Below are 19,515 nucleotides of genomic sequence, written 5' to 3'. Positions count from 1 at the left end.
GCGCCCACGGGGTCCGGGGCTGGGCGGCAGGCGCCTGGAGCCGGGCGAGAGTCCCAGCGCGGGAGGAGGTGGGGGCGGGGCGGCAGGGGGCGGGGCGGAGCCTCGGCGCCTCCAGGAGCCTTATTCCCGGCCGCAAGCCCGGGAGCGCTCAGTCTACCGAGGGAGCTTCGCGCGGAAGGCAGCTGGCCATTCTGAGTGAGGCTCAAGGTCTCGGGCGGACGGACAGACGGAGTGAATACAGAGACGCCCAGCGGCCGCGAGCTCCGCGCAGATCCCAGCCAGGCTTGCACCCAGAGGCCGGCAGCAGAACGTGCCCGGCAGGGTCTCCTGCGCTCCTACCGCCCGGCTCCCGTGCCAGCGCCCGGTGGCCGCCGCCTCCGAAGTGATTGCTGCCTCGCCGCCTCCGCCGAGTCCGGGACCATGAAGCTGCTGCCGTCGGTGGTGCTGAAGCTCTTTCTGGCTGCAGGTAAGAGGGCTGCCGGGGGTCGGGGGGGATGGGGACGCTCTGTTGGGGACACGGAGGAAGATCGCTGCAGCACCCCCGGCGCGGGCCACTTGGTGGGGCCCGTGCTCCCCGGCAGGCGGGAGCCGGCAGCGGTACGTGGCGACGGGGGTCTGGGCGGGGGTTCTGAAGCGGCCTCGCCCCTCACCCGTAGTGCTCTCGGTGTTGGTGACCGGCGACAGCCTGGAGCGGCTTCGGAGAGGGCTGGCGGCTGGAACCAGCAATCTGGACTCCCCTACTCAATCTACGGACCAGCTGCTGCCCCCGGGAGGTGGCCGAGGCCGGGAAGTCCTGGACTTGGAAGAGACAGACCTGGACCTTTTCAGAGGTGGGTGTGAGGGATGCCCATCCTCGGACCCCGGTGGACAGTTGAAGAATAAGTGGATCTGGCATTTATAACGATTGGGCACACCTGTGGTTTGGGGGTTTTCATGGAGGACCTCAAGGAAAAGCCACTTGGCCTGACAAACTCACTGGGGGGTCCTAGAATGTAGATCCTGTTGTCTTTCTTGCCCAACGTGGTCTCACATGCCACGTTGCTGCCTTTCTGGATACTCTGAGGCAAATTGAAACAGGCAAGGTGTGTGAGGTTGGTACATTCCTCTGAGGTAAGCTGGGTGATAGGAACAAGGAATGGTTGAGATGCTTTCCTTAGAGTTTCTATGAAAAAATGTGCACAAGTCCTAATTCCCACCTCAACTGACTATTATGTACAAAATAAGGTAACAGATGTGGAGATGCTAGGCACATACAAGGTGTGCAGTGTTAGTCTCCTCCATCCACCTGTCTCCAGGTTGGGGAAACAGGGGAACGAGGAACACTTGGTCCCCCCCAGGTTAGGCCAGCACCTCCTCGGGAGGCTGTGAATGCTGAGCACTGGGTCCCTAGAGAGCTGTATTGATATGCTGGGTGTCTACAAATCCTACACAAGCCTGGATACTTCCGGACCACCTTGAGTCCCTGAGAGAGACTCCAAGGGAGGAAGGGCCAAATGGGATCCTTCAACCGGCAGAGGTGCTGTGGCTAAGTAAATACAAGCACAGGGCAGAGTCCAGAGCCTCCAGTATTGCCTGCTTCCTTGCCCCCAGTCACCTGCAGAGATTCTTAAGGGTGGAGCAGGGACTGAGCCCTGGAGCCCCGGAATGACTATATTTGGTTGGAAAGATATCCACCTGTTCTAGCTCCGTCTGCTCCTCTGCCACCCTTCTTCCTTACCCAGAGCTTCCCTTAGGTGCTGTCTCTATTTAGTATACATCAAGGGTCTGCTCCAAAGCTGAGGCTGGGTTCCCACCTTCCATCCTCTCACAGTGGCCCTCTGGGGGTCACTCCTGGCCTGAACAACCTGGATTCTCCTGGCCCTCTCCTCATAGGCAGGGCAGAGCTGGGCTGTGACTCACCCTCCACCCACACAGCTGCTCCTCCTAGCTCTGCAGACCTGACTCACTGCTCCCTCTCCCCTCAGGAGCCTGGCTGTCACCCTGTCACTCTCTCCCTCCCTTTTCTTTCTTTTTAAAATAAATTTATTTATTTATTTATTTATTTTTGGCTGTGCTGGGTCTTCGTTGCTGCGCGTGGGCTTTTTCTAGTTGCAGGGAGCGGGGGCTACTCTTCATTGTGGTGCTTGGGCTTCTCATTGCGGTGGCTTCTCTTGTTGCAGAGCACGGGCTTTAGGCGTGTGGGCTTCAGTAGTTGGGGCACACGGGCTCAGTAGTTGTGGCTCGTGGGCTCTAGAGTGCAGGCTCAGTAGTGGCGCACGGGCTTAGTTGCTCCGCGGCATGTGGGATCTTCCCAGACCAGGGCTCGAATCCGTTTCCCTTGCATTGGCAGGCGAATTCTTTTTTTTTTTTTTTTTTTTGAGGCAGGCGAATTCTTAACCACTGCACCACCAGGGAAGTCCCTCTCCCTCCTTCTGATCGGCTGGGCCCTCCTGCCTCAATTTCACCACAGCCATGGTCACTGGTTTCCTCTGAGCATCTGCCTCACCTTCTGAGTTCTGAAAGGGCCTGGGTCTGCACCAGAGGAAACAAGAGTCTATGGGACTACTGGCATCTGCTTCTTCTTTTTTCTTGGGTTTGCTGGGCAAAGACTATTTTTCAGGTCTAGGAATCTTATCACCTGAAATAAATAACTGTTATCATTTATTAAGTGCCTCCTCTATTCTAGGCACTTAACATGTTATTGTGGGTTAATTAATCCTTGCTGCAACCCTCTGAGATAGGAACACCTGTTCTCCACTTTTTACTGAGAGCTCCAGGGTTCAGAGAGATTAAGTGACTTGCCCAAGATCACATGGCTGAAATTCGAACACGGGTCTGCTGACTTCAGAGCCCATTCATTGCCTCATTCCTGGCTCAGCATCCCAGGTGCTCTGGGCTTGTCTGGAAGAGGGGACTGGGTTGTGTGAGGCAGCTTGGTGTGCTGGGAAAGAGCACTGGATATGGAGTCCAGAGACCACATTTCAGATCCCCAAACTGTAGGACCTTGGGCAAGTCACTGCCTTTCGGGACCTCAAGTTTTTCATCTGAAAATGGAAAGCCATATTTTTTGAAGTCAATTCCACCTTGAGGATCCTAGGACTCCAGTCTAATGTATGATGCTCATCCTTCTGCCAGACATGTGGCTATAGCCATAGACAGCAGGCACATTTTTTCTGCTGGGACAGGGGAGGGGAGACTTGTGTCAGACCCCTGGGCTGATGGGCATAGCCCATGATCAGTCCCAGCTGGATGTCTGTGTGAGGTTGTTTTTCCCTTTTTAAGTGTGGAAAGAATGGGGAGAGTTATCATTGTTCTAGTTCCTTCTGATAGTTCTTTACTTTCCATCTTTCTGCTTCTTGTGCACTGTACTCCCCATCCTAGGGAGCTATAAGCAGGACATCTGGGGATAAATGTAAATGGACCTTTGAGAGAAGTGGTAAGCTGCAAATAGCACACAGAGCAGGGTAAATTTTTGCTTGATGTCAAAAAAGCAAGGCTCTTTGAAATTAGCACACTATTGTAAATCAACTATAGATCAATAAAAATATTTTTAAAATTAAAAAAAATTTAAAAAGCTAAAACAGCAAATCTCTGACCAGGGGTGGCCTGCTTGCTGTCACTGAGCCTGGTTCTGCTCTGGGATCATGGTACGCTGCTGCTAATGGGTACCCCAGAGAGGACCACCTGGACATGGGCACTGTTCTTATTTTAGGAGCCTCTTCCCTCTAAAATACCCTCCAAGTACCTTCTCCAGAAGCAATTTTTTATCTCTGACGCTGTCTTCCTACAAATGGGTCACTGAGTGCAGCATCAGGAAATGAGGCTGATTTAAGGCCAAAATAGAACCAAGTGGGCGTGGGGGAGTAGGAGATGAGGATGGACAGTGGGGTGGGGATGAGGTCAGTAGAATTGCCCAATCAGCTGCAGTTACTCAACAGAAGCTAGCATTCTTAGAATGAGGTCCTATTTTTTTTTTTAGTGTCACTTGGACCCAGTAGTCTTTTTTTTTTTTTTTTAACATCTTTACTGGAGTATAATTGCTTTACAATGGTGTGTTAATTTCTGCTGTATAACAAAGTGAATCAGCTATACATATACATACATCCTCTTATCCCCTCCCTCTTGCGTCTCCCTCCCACCTCTCTAGGTTGACACAAAGCACTGAGCTGATCTCCCTGTGCTATGTGGCTGCTTCCCACTAGCTATCTGTTTTACATTTGGTAGTGTGTATATGTCCATGCCACTCTCTCACTTCGTCCCAGCTTACCCATCCCACTCCCCGTGTCCTCAAGTCCATAGAATGAGGTCCTTAAACTGAGTTTATGAAATGCCTTCCTTGGGACCCCCCAGCCTCTACTTCCTCCACCACTTTTGGGAGGTCTGCCCAGTCTTCCTTCAGCTCTTGGGAGGCACTGAGCCGAGAGGCCTTCCCAGGCCTCTGACTTCAGGTAGGATCAAAATGTCCTTCCAGACACTGTGCTGTTCTGATTTTTTCCCCTGAGGAAGTCAAAGACTTAACAGGGTACTTTTCTACTGCAGCTGCTTTCTCTTCCAAGCCACAAGCTCTGGCCACACCGAGCAAGGAGGAGCGTGGGAAAAGAAAGAAGAAAGGCAAGGGGTTAGGGAAGAAGAGAGACCCATGTCTTCGGAAATACAAGGACTTCTGCATCCACGGAGAATGCAAATACGTGAAGGAGCTCCGAGCTCCATCCTGCATGTAAGTGTCTCTTCCCCGGGGCTGACTGTTAACAGCTCACTCTTTGTCAGCCTGGTGGCTGTTCCTGGTTGTCACTGTTCCTTGAATTCATAAATCCACTCAGTTTCTTCTCAACCTCTGGGAGGAAGTTGGGAGGAGGGGAAATATTTTTAGTCAGCGGAAGGGGCTCCCCCCAGCATAGGATGCAATTTCCTGTGGCGTGGGTTTGTGACGCTCTTTCATCTTTGGGGGCATTTCCTGCTTGCTCAGAAATGAGCACATGCTAGGAGAGCTGACACCTGAAGGCAGGTTCTTCATTTCTGCCTCATGCCCTTCTCCAGATGGGAGAAGCCAGTAGGAAACATGGCAGAGTGGGGCTCCTGGGTGGAGTGGAGCTCCCGTGGCCTTCTTTCCCAAGTCCTGCAGGTAGGTATGAGGTGCATTTGGATATGTGCTATGCAGGTATGTGTACTCAGACATATGTGCATGTGAGTGAGCAAATGTGGGTTGATTCTAAGACGTGGCAGGACTGTAGAGAAAGCAATCATTGTGGAGCAAGGAGAAGCCCCTCCTCCCTTCTTCCTCACCCTGGCGAGGGCCAGGAGGTGGGGGACATGGTGGGTATTGACCTTTGGCTATGGGGGTGGGAGAACACTTCCTTTGTGTAAGATTAACGGAAAATAGAACCCAACTCAGTAGGCATCAGCCCCCGGTCAGGCAGCACCACCCCTTCCCTGGGCAGGGGTGTGGGTGGAGAGGCCATGGGTTCCCCAGCCACTCTGCTAGGCCAAGCCCAGCAAATGGCTGCCTTGGCAACCCCTCAGGGGTGACGACACTGCCATGCTCTGTGGCAGGCATAATGTCGCCACTGTGCCTGAGACCAACACCCACATCAGGCTGTAAACATGCACTCTCTTCTGCTGGGCCTGAGTTTCTGTGGAGTGGCAGCCTCGGTGACCTGGGAGACTCTGGACAGAGTCAGGAGATTGCTGTGTGCACACCGCTTCCCAGCCTGTCAAGAAGGCTGGCTGCCTCGCGTCTCTTCTGCCGTGATTGGTACAGCTCCTTCGGGGTTTTTTTTAAAGCTTCCTTGTCCCATCTGATCTCATATAGCAGAGTTGCCCTGTATTTGGCAATTGTCAGACAGACCCATCACCCCCCTCCATGTCTACAGTCACTTGTGCATCCTCTCCTTTCATATCCGTGTCAAGAGCTTGGTATTGGAGGGGGTTGCTTAAGAGTGACCTAGACAGTGGGAGGGAGATGCAAGAGGGAGGAAGTATGGGGATATATGTATACATATAGCTGATTCCCTTTGTTATACAGCAGAAACTAACACAATATTGTAAAGAAATTACACTCCAATAAAGATGTTAAAAAAAAAAAAAAAGAGTGACCTAGACAGTCCCCAAATTATTCTTCCAGAAGTCTTGAGACAGGGTAGGGAATATTTGTCCTAAATTTGTAAACTGGCCTCATTAGCACAGGGTGGAGGCAGTGACTCTGAGCGTAGTCAAGATGGATCGAGGCCAGAAATCTGTCTCGGCCGAACTGGTCCAGGGCGTTGGTGGACGGACTTCCACCGCTCAGCTGAGAACCCTTTTAAGGCTGCTCTCCTGGAGAGCTGAGCTTGACTGACGACCTAATCCCAGAGAACCTAGATAGTGGTGTCCAGGGTCAAGGTGACCCTAGGGATGGTGATGGTAACTGTGACAGTGCCTTCCTTCCTTTGCCCTGGAGCTTTACAGTTTACATTTAATATGAGTTGAGCCCAACAGGTCTCTGTTGAGCACCTACTTGGTGCCAGCTATTCTAGGGGACGGGAAAATACAGCCCTGTATTCTCAAAAGCCCTCTGCTGGGTAGGCAGGGCTTGCTGTCTGTACTTGAAAGATGAGGAAACTGGAGCCCGGAAGTAGGAAGTGATTTGTCTGAGATCAACAGCTAAATAAAGTGTGTGGAAACAGGACAGGCACTCAGGTGCCTGACTTCCAGTCCAACATGCTTTTCATGCCCCCAGGCTGCACTGGGTGTTGGATTGCGTCCTTCTTCCCTGTCTGTTCTTACAGAGTTGGAGCATGATTTTACAGAGGGCAGCTATTATACTAGAGGTCTCCGAAGGCTTTTACTAATTGAAGAGCATGGAATCTGATGTGAAGACTCTGTATCTGCTTCCTAGGCAGATTTTCAAGGGGCTGGATTCTGTGTCTGGCTTGGCTGCCTCCTGCCTCCTGCCCTTGGTACTCAGGACAGAAGGCAGCAAGAAGACACAGAGCTCCTGGTTTGGGAGAATGTGACATCTGGGCACCTACATCTGGGACGCTTTGTGGCTCCTTCTTGCCTCCAGACCCAGCAACCACCAGCCGGGGTGTGTCAGGCTGCCGTGGTGAGCTTGAGGCTGGCCAGCTTCCTAAACCGCCCTCTGCAGCCATCACCCACAGGAAAACCCTTTTGTGTCACCAGCCAAAAGTTGCCCTCAAAGAGCAGTTTCCTGGGGCTCCTGATGAGCTGCTGACCCAGAAACTGGCTGCAAAGTTTCCTGTGGCTGGAGGAAACCTGGGGACAGTTAGCCTGACGAGGACTCAGAGCTGGAAGAGAGACAGGCCTGAAGGCTCTACTTGGCCTCACTGCCCAGATGCCAAGAAGGAATGGCGAGCCCCCTTCTCTTTGGCTCCATCTGACTTTGGTGCTCCCTTCCTCAGGATATGGGCAGTATCCTCTGGAATCTGATTATATAGTAACTCCCACACATGTGGGACTTGGCCTTTTATTAAGTGCTTTTATTTGTATTATCTCATTTGATCTTCACAAAGCTCTAGTGAGATAGGCATTTATCATTCCTGCCTTTCACATGAGAAAACTGAAGCTTGGAAACGCGACCGTAACTTGCTCCAGATCACCTGGCTAGAAATAGCAGCAGGACCAGTCTGGAACTCATGTATTCTGAGTCCCCTCCACCAAATGGTGCCCCCTCCACCTCCTGGGGTGGAGGAATCCAATTTGGAAGATGTCTCTGTACTCTAGAGGGTCCTTGCTTCTGTTGTAATACAAGTTCTGAAATGGGCCACAGACGTGGGTAGGAGGAACACATCCTGGTTTGATGGGTCACTGGCTCTGGGCAAGACACACGATCTTACCCTCACCCTGGGATGCTTGGAATGCTCCTTCCCTGGGGGAGCCAGAAGTTGTCTGCAAAGGGAGGGGGACGTGGGTAATATTAGGATGTTTACATTATTATCCTTTTGACTCAGGGTGGGGGTGGAGGGATTATGTAACTGAATTGCGGGACTCTGAGGCCAAGCTTTATTTCTATCATCTGAGTAAGTACCTGTGGGGTTTGAATGATGGGCTGGAAGTGAAAAACAGACTCAACTTCAGCTTCCCTCCCCGCAGGAAAGCACAGTCTCTGAAGTCAGCCAGACTGCTGGGTCAAATCCTGGCTCTACCACTCACTACCTGTGTAATCTTGGGCAGGTTATATAATAGAAGTTTAGCCTCAGTCTCTTCATCTTTAAAATGGGGATAGTAACTCCTACTTCATAGAGATGTTTTTAAGATTACATGAAATGATCCTTGTAAAGCAATTAGCACAGAGTACTTGGCTCATAGTAAGCCTATGTAAGTAAAATGTAAGTAAGCCTATGTAAGTAATGTGTAAGCCTATAAGTAAGTAATGTGTGCTATTAATTGTTATTTATCATTCAAGATAACAGTAATAATAACTGAGAGAGCAGAGTTAGACCGCTCTCTGTTTCTGCTCCAGAAACCCATCAAGCCCATTAGATATGTGTTTCCTTGGGGTAACCTACACTGTTCAGAATGGAAAGAATTATGAATTTGGAATTTGGCCCTTCTGCTCCCTAGTTGTGAAACGTTTCGCAAATCATTTACTCTCTCTGACCCTAATCTTAGTCTTTCAATACGTAAAAGAGGTTATACCTGGCTACCAGGGTGTTATGAGTCTCAGTTAAGCTAGTCGATAAGGATAGTGTCTTATAAACTGTAAAGTGCTTTGAACAAGTGCTTTTCCAGGGGTGCTCCTAAGAGCATCCTCTATGTCCTGGCAGGATAGGGGTCATTGTTTTGTCCACCTGGGCCAATGGGACAGATGCATGGAGAGGCTGCGCAAGGAGCTGTGTGCTCTGCTGTGGGCCTGACCTACATTTATCCTGCAGTGAGATGGTTCCCCGAAACACCCAGGAGGAGCTGGGAAGGGAAGAGGTGCTGGGCAGGGAGGCAGGGGCGGCCCGGCCCCTGGGTCTGATGGGTCTGCTCGTTGGAACTTTCCTGATACCTCTCGGCAGGAAGAAGGGATTCCTTGCTCTAAGGAACCAGATGCCTAACCTTTTCCCCAGAGGATGTGCAGTTCAGATTAGAGGGCCACCGGGTTCTCGGTGCTTCCTTCAGCAGTTAGCGGCCTAAAGTCCCCAGGCAGACAGTGCCACTGCATCCCCGAATGGGCATTTATGGATGTGTGTGGGCAGCACACTGAGCTCACCGTCAGACAATCTGTGGCTATGTCTCTGCCCTGCTGTGTGACTGTGGAGAAAATAGCTCTGCCTTTCTGTAACATGGGCTCCTGCCTACATCAAAGGATCTCTGGGACGCTCAGATAAAGAAAGGGATGTGAGGGAATTCCCTGGCAGTCCAGTGGTTAGGACCGCGCTTTCACTGCTGAGGGCCTGGGTTCAATCCCTGGTCGGGGAACTAAGATCCCACAAGCCGCGCCGTGCAGCTCCCCCGCAAAAAAAGAAAGGGACGTGAATGTGCTTGTTCAACTGTAGGCACTTCTCAGTCTTCCCAAGGGCTTCCAGGAAAAGTTTTGTGTTAGAAGAGGCAGTTGCCATCTGATTTATTTCTTGAGTAAGAAAAGCCAAGGGTTTTTTTCTGACATTCTAAAATGTACTGGCAGGACAGCTAGGCAAGAAGATGTTTTCTCGGTTTGTTTGCTTTGTCCTGGGATGAAGTAGGCCTGATAGCCCAGCGTTCAGAGGCCAAAGGCCAAAATTCAGCTTTCAAGTTGGGCCTTGCACCCAGGGGGAGCTGGGAGTTAAATGAAGGAAACTTGAGAAAAATGACTTCTGGCAAAGGAACAGGGCCTATTAATAGGCTGGGCAGTGGCAGAGGGACTGGACACTGGAAGCATTGGTGGGGAAGGCTGGGTTTATTTCTGGGTCAGAGCGTTGAGGGGCCTCACTACAGGGAGTGATACTGAATCCCCTCAGTTCAACCCACCAGCTCTTGTGCCCAAGTCCTCTGAACATTTTAACACACATGTAATTAATCATCCACGCGTGGAACAATCTAGCCAAGACCTGAAGTCCTCTTTTGCTTTTTCCCTGCCTGGAGCAGGAATTTTGTGCCAGAGAACCAAAGGGAATGAAGAAGGGGAGGGCGTGGAGTGAAGGAGGAAGGCCACAGAGCCTTTAGAGGGGCTTCTAAAGAGTCTTGTACTAGAGAAGGCTGGAGGAAGGACAGGCGTCACAGTTGGGGACTGACAGGCAGAAGCTGTGAGGAGTGGGCTCTGGCTTATGTAGGTGGCCCGTTGCCAAGAGTGAAGCCAAACCACTAACTTCATCTCTGCTTTGTTCTGTTTTGAACCAGCTGCCACCCGGGTTACCATGGAGAGAGGTGCCATGGGCTGAGCCTCCCAGTGAAAAATCGTTTATATACGTATGATCACACCACCATCCTGGTTGTGGTGGTCGTGGTGCTGTCATCCGTCTGTCTGCTGGTCATCGTGGGGCTTCTCATGTTTTGGTGAGTGTTACAGGCTGTTTTTGCAAATCACTTCTATTCCTCCTCCTCCAGGATCTTCTACCTGATGGTCACATGAGCCCTCTAAACCCCCAAATCCTGGGCTAGGAGTCTGACTAACATTCCTGGGTACAGGCTCTCCAAGAACCTGGCTTCTCTGGTATGACATATGTCCAGTGTCTAGAGCCCAGGGCAAAAATTGTCAGGCCACAGGAGGTCCTGCTTCTCACAGCAGGCTCAGCAACCCACCCATGGAGCCACATCTTCACACAGTTCGTTTTCCTGACTCTGTTCTCTGATGGCATTAGGGTGTGGTTTGGTAGTCAGGGCATGGGTGGTGCTATTGGTGTATCCTTCCAAATCTGAGGCATCTAGTCCCCAGGCCATGCTTTCAATCCAGCTTATATTCTAGACTGAGGAGACCTACTAAGCACTCTGTGCCCATTTACAAGCAGTGCAACTCATCTGTTGTGAGACCTGGATCAAGTTACCTGTCTTTCTAAGGGTTGTAATCTTTCAGTGATTGTAATCTCTGTTCCCCTACCTCATAAAGATGTTGTGAGGATTGTATAAATGAGGTGAAGGTTCTTAGCAAATTGTAGCCTGCCATTAGAGAGAGGCATCCTTTGGGGCAGTTGGACCTTTGGCCAGAGGTCTGTTGAGCTGCCGTATCCTCTGGGCTTTTCCAAGTATGGAGAGAATCACTGGGCCAGAATCTTTTGGAAGGACAGCTCTGGGACCTGCACCCTGTTGTAGCAGGCAGAGCTTGCTCAGAAAACTTACTTTCCTCAGGTACCACAGGAGAGGAGGTTATGATGTGGAAAATGAAGAGAAAGTGAAATTGGGCATGACTACGTCCCACTGAGAGAAACCTGTGCTCAAGGTAATGGTCCATCCTTTGCCCCATGGTACCATCACCAGCTTTCCCAGATCTGTTTCTAGGCGTGCTGAAGTCTTCTCTTGACCTAGGAGTTAGGGGGCGGGCTACTGTGGAGTCAGGGTCCCACTGCAGAATTGTTTTCAAAAAGGTTCTCGGTGCTGCATCTCCACTTAGGGTGGAAGTTGCTAGAGAGATACCCAAGACCAATGCCTGAGAAGACAGCTTCTCTCGTCCTCGTCTCTTCTCCTTCCCACCCCTTCCCAGAAGATCTTTCCACTTCTTAAAGCTGGACCCAGGAGACTCTTAAGACCTCTTGAGCTGGCTGCAGCTTTAAATGCCTTCTTCTTGTGCTTTAGGAATCAGCTGGGGACTGCTACCTCTGAGAAGATACAAGTTGATCACAGACTCTGCAGAGGGGAAGGACTTCACAACTAGCCATGAAGATTCCTTCATCCCCAGTTGCCGTCTAAATTGGGCCTCCCATAACTGCTTTGCCAAAATACGAGAGCCTTCAAGTGCCAAACAGAATATGTCCAGTGGGATCTGGGTCAGAAGAAAGCAAAAGTGAGGGACCTTCGTGCCCTTCTGATTCTCCTCCACCAAGCCCTACTTACCCCCATAAGTTTGTTTAAACACTTATCTTCTGGATTAAAATGCCAGTTAAATTCCATATGCTCCAGGATCTTTGCCTGAAAAAAAAGAAGGAGAGGAAGAAAAAGATTCGGGGACTGGAAGAAAGTAACAAAGATTGAGAAGCCATGTACTCAAGAGGCCACCAAGGGATCTGCCATTTGGACCCTTCAGTGCTGGATTTGATGAGTTAACTGTGAAATACCATAAACCTGAGAACTCTGAATTTTGGGACTTCTACCCAGATGGAAAAATAACAACTATTTTTGTTTGTTTGTTTGTTTGTAAAATGCCTCTTAAATTATATATTTATTTTATTCTATGTATGTTAATTTATTTAGTTTTTAACAATCTAACAATAATATTTCAAGTGCCTAGACTGTTACTTTGGCAATTTCCTGGCCCTCCATCCTGCATCTCCCACCATCTGGCTCAGCATTACTCTCCTCTGCTGCAAATGTGAGATGGCTCTGTGATCCATCTGTAGTAATCTATTGTCTGTCCACATTTCGGAAGATCTTCCACGATCTGAGTGCCACAGGGGGAGTTCTGTATGGTCAGGATGTGATGTAGGAACTAACTTTGTCAGATCCACTCTATGAGTTGGACGGCAGTCTTGCCTAGGCGATTGTGTCTACCGTTTGTGTTTTGAAAGCCCAAGGTGCTGATGTCAAGATGTAACAGATATCGGTATTCCCCTGTGTCCTCTCCCTGCCCAGTCTCAGAAGAAGTTGGGCTTCCATGCCTGCAGCTTTCCTGGCCCCTCACCCTCCATGGGCCCAGGTCCACAGAGTGGGAACTCACTGTCCTTTGTGTCAAGACATTTCTCTTATCCTGCCATTCTTCTGGTGCTACTCCATGCAGGGGTCAATGCAGCAGAGGATAATCTAGAAAAGGTATTAACAAAGAAAAAGGCTGAGGAGGAACAGGAAACATTGGAGCTGACTGTTCTTAGTAATTGATAACCTACCAGTTGCTACAGAGAAGGTTGGAGGTGAGGAGGGCTTTTGTGTAAACCCACCCACCTAACCAAAACTACAAAGGTATGCTATCGTGGTCCCTTCTGGAAGTTTCTGGTGCCATTACTGAACTGTTACAAACCTGAATTTCCAAACCTGGTTTATATTTATACTTTGCAATTCAAATAAAGATAACCCTTACTCCATAACCTTCTGTCTGCTTGTTTTAACTGGGAGCTAGTTTAACGTAGGTATTTTCTAAGCCCATAAATAGCCCAGGCCTATTTATGTAAACTATCTCAGTATCCCCAACAACCCTATGTAGGAGGTACTATTGTCCCATTTTTCCAGAATCGGAAACTGAGGCTTGGAGAGGTTAGGTAACTTGCCCGAGGATACACAGTTGGTAAGTGAGAGAGCTGCAACTGGTAATCTGATTCTAATCATTTGTCTTAGTACTTATATCATACCATCTCTGAGACAGGAGAGAATAGATCTTTCACATAGGAAGTTGGGCTGGCTGTAACCGGGAAAGACATCTGCCCATTCAGTGGGCAGACCCTGGCATCAGGGCCTATGCTGTCTGTGCAAGCAGGCATTGCTCCTGGAGGAAACAAGTCACCTTTGACTCCCCTCTCATGCTCCACATTCCATCTATCATCTATCAGCAAATCTCGTCAGACCTACCTTTTGGATATTTGCTGAATGCAGCCACTTCTCATCACTGTCACTATCATCACCCCAGTCCAATTCACCATCATCTCTTACCCAGACTTTTTTTTTTTTTTTTAACTTTCGGCTGCGCCGCGTGGCTTGCGGGATCTTAGTTCCCCAGCCAGGGATTGAAACTGTGCCCTTAGCTGTGAAAGCGCAGAGTCCTAACCACAGGACCACCAGAGAATTCCCTCTTACCCAGACTCTTGTGGTGGCCTCCTGTCTCCTTTCTTCCACCTTACTCCCATATAGCCCATTTCCAACATAATAGCCAGTGATCATTTAAAACATAATCCAGATCTTGCAGGCCTTCTCTGACTACCTTATTATACGATAACACATTCCTCTCCCACCCCACTCCTCTTACTCTCCTTATTATTCTGCTTTATTTTTCTTCATTGCCCTCATCACCACTAACATACTCTTATTTGTTTTTGTCTACCTCTTCCTACTAGAATGCTAGCTCCATGAAGATAGGGGTGTGTACATTGCTCCAATCCCAGATGGTAAAAGAGTGCAATTGAGTTGTAGGCACACAATATTTGTTATGTGGATGAATGAATACAAGAAATGACTAAAATCCAATCCAAGGCCAGCAGGTGGACAGGTATGTGATGCAGTGCTGCCCTGGAAGTGTGATTGGGTTTAAAGAAGGGCATTTGCTGGGGAGGATGGATGGGGATGACAGGATGAATGGAATTTGGGACGGGTCATGTTGTCCTGGATAGAGTGGAAGCAGAGACCTCCACTGGGAGGCCGTTAGACAAGTGCTACTGGATGCCCCCTCCTCATCCTCTTCTCTTTGAGAGTTGTGACATTGTGAAGTTTCTCCGGGAGCCCACAGAGAGATCTTACATGTACTTTGACTGTCCAAAGCTGAACATATGCATACCCTATAACCCAGCAATTCCACTTCCAGTGATATACACAAGAGAAATTAGTACATATGCTCACCAAAAGATATGTACAAGAGTGATCTTAGCATTATTTGCAATAACTGAAAACCGGAAACTACCCCAATACTCATCAGTATTCGATGGTGAGATGAATAAATACATTGTGGTATATCTATACAATGAAATATTAAATAGCAGTATGGATGAATCTCACAACATACTGCTGAGTCAAACAAGCCAGACACAAAAGGATACGTTCCGTGTGATCCCATTTATTTAAAATTTTAAAACAGGCGAAACCCATCTATGGGGAAAGAAATTAGGAAAGGAATTACTATTGGGATTGATAATGACTGGAAGGGGGAAGATAGGGGAACTTCTGGTGTTCTGATAATGTTATATTCTAAGATTTAGGTACTGGCTTCCCACGTGCACCTCACTTTGAGAAAATTCATTGAGTATGATTTGTGCATCTCTCTACAGGTATTAAACTTGAATAAAAGGATACTTAAAAACTTTGGTAGGGGACTCTTTTGCTGTTTGCATTATATAAAGCTCTGTAAAGTACCAATGTATTACTTCGGTAGTCAGAGAAAATGGTACAGAAATAACTCTGGAGCAATGAGTTACTTTGAACTCTTCGTGGGGCTCCCTTTCCTGCCTCTAAGCTTCAAGCCTCCAGTCCTCACTCAGGGCTGGGCTTTTCCGAGCACACTGTTTCTCCAGCTAATGTTTCCTGTGGGTTCTGGGCTTCCTGCTTTTCAGCTGCTCTCTCCTCCTGCCCCTGCTGCTGATAAAAGCTCTCCTTGGCTTCACTGGAGCTCCCCTGGGCATCTACTTGGCTGATACAGTGACTCTGGGAGCCTCTGAACCAGCAGCCACTTCTCAAGATTGGCCAGCAGAAGAGATCGGGCCCTTGTGAGTACTGAGAAACATCTGCCTCTTCTCTGTGAGCTTTCCTTTCAGTAGCCTTTGAGAGACTTTCTTTTATGATGTACATAGTAATCATTATTAGGTTAATAAATATTTAACATTCATGGAGTGCTCACTAAGTAGGGCCCACTGGGCCAGGAGGTAGGTGCTCTGACTCCACGCATGTTGTAGATGCTTAAGGTGAGCGGTAAAGTCAGGCTGTTAACTCGGGAAGTCTGACATCCAAGGCTGTACTCTAACCACTAAGCTACATTCTCAAATGAGTTCTCAGGGCCACACTTGTGTTCTCTTCTTCTCAAATCCAGAAAACATATAGTGAAGAAATTACATGAAAAAGATCTTAGAGAGCAACTCCTTAGAGTTTCTTCTCCTGCCCCAAGGTGCCTTATCAGGGTGCTGGGGAAGGAACAGGAATACAGACTGACACAAACTTGAGTCTGAGTCTAGGCTTCACTGTTTACTAGCACGTGGCCTCATGCATGATACCTGACTTCTCTGAACCTTCCTCCCTATCTATAAAATAGACATACTAAAAATATCCACCTGGAAGAGTTGCAGAAATGATATAAGTGAGTAAAGTGCCTAGCTCAGGGTCAGCCACATGTTAGATGCTCAGTAAATGATAGTTACCATCAGCAACCTGTGCAAGAAGCTAATTAGTGGCACATCCAGGATTGAAACCCAGGCCTCTGATTCTCAATCCACAATTCTTTTCTTAGAAACAAGCAATGCTTTTCAATTATTGTTTTACATTTTAACGGCAGCTTTGGTTTCAAAGGAGCCCTAAAGGGTCTTAACAAATATATGTGGATTTGAGAAGACATGGAACAGAAACTCAGTCCAAACATATCACTTCAACTCGGCTGGCCTGAAATTTTTCCCTTTGTCAACGATGCCTGAAAATTCAAGCTTCCTGTTTGAGAATGCTAATACTCCTGGGAATAGCTATACATTAAGAGGCTGGCATTCTTAGTTGACGTAATTCGTTTTATTTTTTAAATAAATTTATTTATTTTATTTATTTATTATTTTGGGCTGCATTAGGTCTTTGTAGCTGCGCGTGGGCTTTCTCTAGTTGCAGCGAGTGGGGGCTATTCTTTGTTCAGGTGTGTGGGCTTCTCTTTGCGGTGGCTTCTCTTGTTGTGGAGCACGGGCTCTAGGCACGCAGGCTTCAGTAGTTGTGGCACGTGGGCTCAGTAGTTGTGGCTCGCAGGCTCTAGAGCGCAGGCTCAGTAGTTGTGGCACACGGGCTTAGTTGCTCCGCGGCAGGCATGTGGGATCTTCCTGGACCAGAGCTCGAACCCGTGTCCCCTGCATTGGCAGGCGGATTCTTAACCACTGCGCCACCAGGGAAGCCCCGTAATTCGTTTTAGCTTCATTCATTCAGCGAATATTTGTGGAGGCCTCTCTATCAACTTTCAAATGAAATCCATGCTCTGAAGAAGAGGGAGGGCATTTTGATGGAGTAAGGTGAGGGGGAGAAGAAGTAATCTTGGAGCAAGTACATTCATTTATTCATTAAAAAAAAATTGACGGGCACTTATAATGTGCCAAGTACTATTCTTGTCACTGGAGAACAGTGGACAAGACTGACACATGGACCAACAATACATGTGTAAATAAAGAAATGGGATAATTTCAGAAATGACACACACACAAGAGTGGTCTACTAAAGAGTCAGTAGGGACAGAATTAATTTACATAGGTGGCTCAAAAAAGGTCTCTCTGAGGAGGTAACATCTGAACTGGGACAAGGCAGGATCAGGCATGCAAAGAATAAGCTTAGTATGTGTGAGTGACACAAAGGAACTCCTGAGTTGTGGCATAGTCATTGGAGGTTGAAGAGGGAGGTAAGGACCAGATGGTAAACAATTTGGAAGCCAGTGGAGTGTTTTGAGCAGAGGAGTGATATGATTTGATTTATGTTTTACAAGTATGATTTTGATATACAGAGAAGGGGTCCTAGGGGGCAAAAGTTAGGAGACCTTTGCAGTCATCCAGGCAAGACATGATGGGGGCCAGGAGAAGGGTGGTAGCAGAGGAGGTGGTAAGAAATGGTCAGATACAGGATACATATTGGAGGAACCACCTATAAGACAGGCTGATGGATCAAATGTGGGCACTATGGGAAAGAGAAGAATCAAGGATGATTTCTTGGATTTTAGCCTGAGAAACTGGCCAAATAATGGTTCTGTTCATCAAGATGGGAATGAATGGGGGAGCAAGTTCACAGGGGCCACAGAACTCAAGAATTCTTTTGTGGGGACTTCCCTGGTGGCGCAGTGGTTAAGAATCCCCCTGCCAAGGCAGGGGACACGGGTTCAAGCCCTGGTCCAGGAAGATCCCACATGCCGCAGAACAACTAAGCCTGTGTGCCACAACTACTGAAGCCCGTGTGCCTAGAGCCCGTGCTCCGCAACAAGTGAAGCCACTGAAATGAGAAGCCCACGCACCACAACGAAGAGTAGCCCCAGCTCGACACAACTAGAGAAAGCCTGTGCGCAGCAGAGAAGACCCAACACAGCCAAAAATAAATAAATAAATAAATTTATATTTAAAAAAAAAAAAAGAATTCTTCTGTGGACATATTAAGGCCAAATGGGGTAAAGGAGGGCACTACAGTGAGGGTGATGGGAGGGAGAAGGAGGCAAGGAGGAGAAAAAAGGAAGCAAAAGGGATAAATAAGAAGGACCTGAAGACAGAAAAAGAAAAAAAGAAAAATAAGGGCACCTGCCATTTATATGGTGTTTCACAGTTCTTCTCTGAGAGGATCTTATTTAACCCTTATAGTGCCCCGGGAAGGTCGGTAGTATTATTATTTCCAGTTTAATGGAAGAGGGCCCTGAAACTCAGAGGAATGAAGAACCTTCCACAAGGCTCTTACTACCTAATGCAATTCTCACTGACCACGAGCTTCTATCTTGACCACCATTCTCCGAAGAGAGAAGAGAGGAGAAGCCTCTGTGTTTCCCTCCTTGCTGTGGTGAGGTGCCCAAGCCGGGCCAGGCCTCCGGGAACAGGACACCAGGCAATGTTGCTCCATGGAGACCAACCCTGGAAAAAGAAAAAGGCTACCCTTGCCTGAGAGCAGGAGGAAGAAGTTAGAATTGCCCCTTCCATGGTTGGTTTCTGGAGTGTCTGGCCACCACCATGTTAATATAATTTGGAGGTTGTTTGGGTTTGGATTTTCTTTTTGAACTTTTAAAATTGCACATTTTTTCTTGATTGATGGAGAGGAGAACAGGACCTCTTAGCTCACTGCCACCCACACAGCTGTGAAGGAAGCCAGCTGCCCTCTTGCTCTTCAGAGAACATCCCTCCCTCCCTCCATTCTTCCCTCCCAGCATCTTGGCCATTACTAACCAACAGGGCGTCTAAGGAAAAGGGCCCCTTTCAGGGCTGGAGTGCTGTGGTTAGTGGATCAGAGCCTGCGTGGGAGGCTTCCTCAAAGATGTATGATGCGGGTGTAGCAACCAGACAGATGGGAGGAATTAAGTCACCCTTTTCCCCAACCCTCATTTCCTTGTAACCTAGAAGTCATTGGGTTGGTTTCCCTATGATGAGAGACTAGTTTTTTTTTTTTTTTGATGTGGACCATTTTTAAAGTCTTTATTGAATTTGTGACAATATTGCTTCTGTTTTATGTTTTGTTTTTTTGACCACGAGGCATGTGAGATCTTAGCTCCCCGACCAGGGATCCAACGTGCACCCCCTGCATTGGAAGGAGAAGTCTTAACCACTGGAGCGCGAGGGAAGTCCCTGAGAGACTAGTTTTATTTTTGCTGTCCCCCAGCTTTTGACAGCAGGCATGCTTCACTGGGAGTGTGAAAGAAGGAAGAAGCTACCACTTGTTCTTCCTTTATGCCATTTGTGTCTGGGTTAAGCCTGGTTGTGTACACCATGCCCTCACCGAAAGCTCTCTAGGAAGGCCTGACTTCTTTCTGTTTCTTTGATGGTACTGAGTGGATTGGTGGCCCTGGGAAGCCCTGTGCTTGGTAAGGAAGGCCTGATCAGGTCCATCTGGGGGTAAGTGTACTCTCCTGCTTAGTGGATACAACTCCAGACCCTGAGA

The 19,515-nt window shown here is 48.5% G+C and overlaps 1 protein-coding gene across 5 annotated transcripts; it reads left to right on the top strand.

The window, feature by feature from the left end:
• Nucleotides 1-149: 149 nt before the first annotated feature.
• HBEGF (heparin binding EGF like growth factor) lies at nt 150-13,109 on the top strand. Of its 5 annotated transcripts, none has more exons than XR_014241052.1 (6): nt 153-466; nt 657-830; nt 4,519-4,696; nt 5,017-5,101; nt 10,279-10,434; nt 11,668-13,109. XR_014241052.1 is itself a non-coding variant. In XM_082378699.1 (6 exons), the coding sequence occupies exons 1-5, from the start codon at nt 421-423 to the stop codon at nt 11,294-11,296; spliced, it is 627 nt and encodes a 208-aa protein (XP_082234825.1). In that variant the 5' UTR covers nt 161-420; the 3' UTR covers nt 11,297-11,314; nt 11,668-13,109. The 5 variants fall into 5 exon arrangements, 3 of the variants coding, with proteins under 3 accessions (XP_082234823.1, XP_082234824.1, XP_082234825.1); XR_014241053.1 differs by lacking the exon at nt 11,668-13,109 and adding an exon at nt 11,224-11,314 and having other exon boundaries at nt 154-466; XM_082378699.1 differs by lacking the exon at nt 5,017-5,101 and adding an exon at nt 11,224-11,314 and having other exon boundaries at nt 161-466.
• The last annotated feature ends 6,406 nt before the right edge of the window (nt 13,110-19,515 follow it).

Source organism: Balaenoptera borealis (genome assembly GCF_965194805.1).
Source record: "Balaenoptera borealis genome assembly, chromosome: 2".
In the NCBI taxonomy this organism is placed as follows: domain Eukaryota; kingdom Metazoa; phylum Chordata; class Mammalia; order Artiodactyla; family Balaenopteridae; genus Balaenoptera; species Balaenoptera borealis.
Note: the sequence above shows the minus strand (reverse complement) of the source record. Positions and strands in the feature narration are given on the sequence as shown.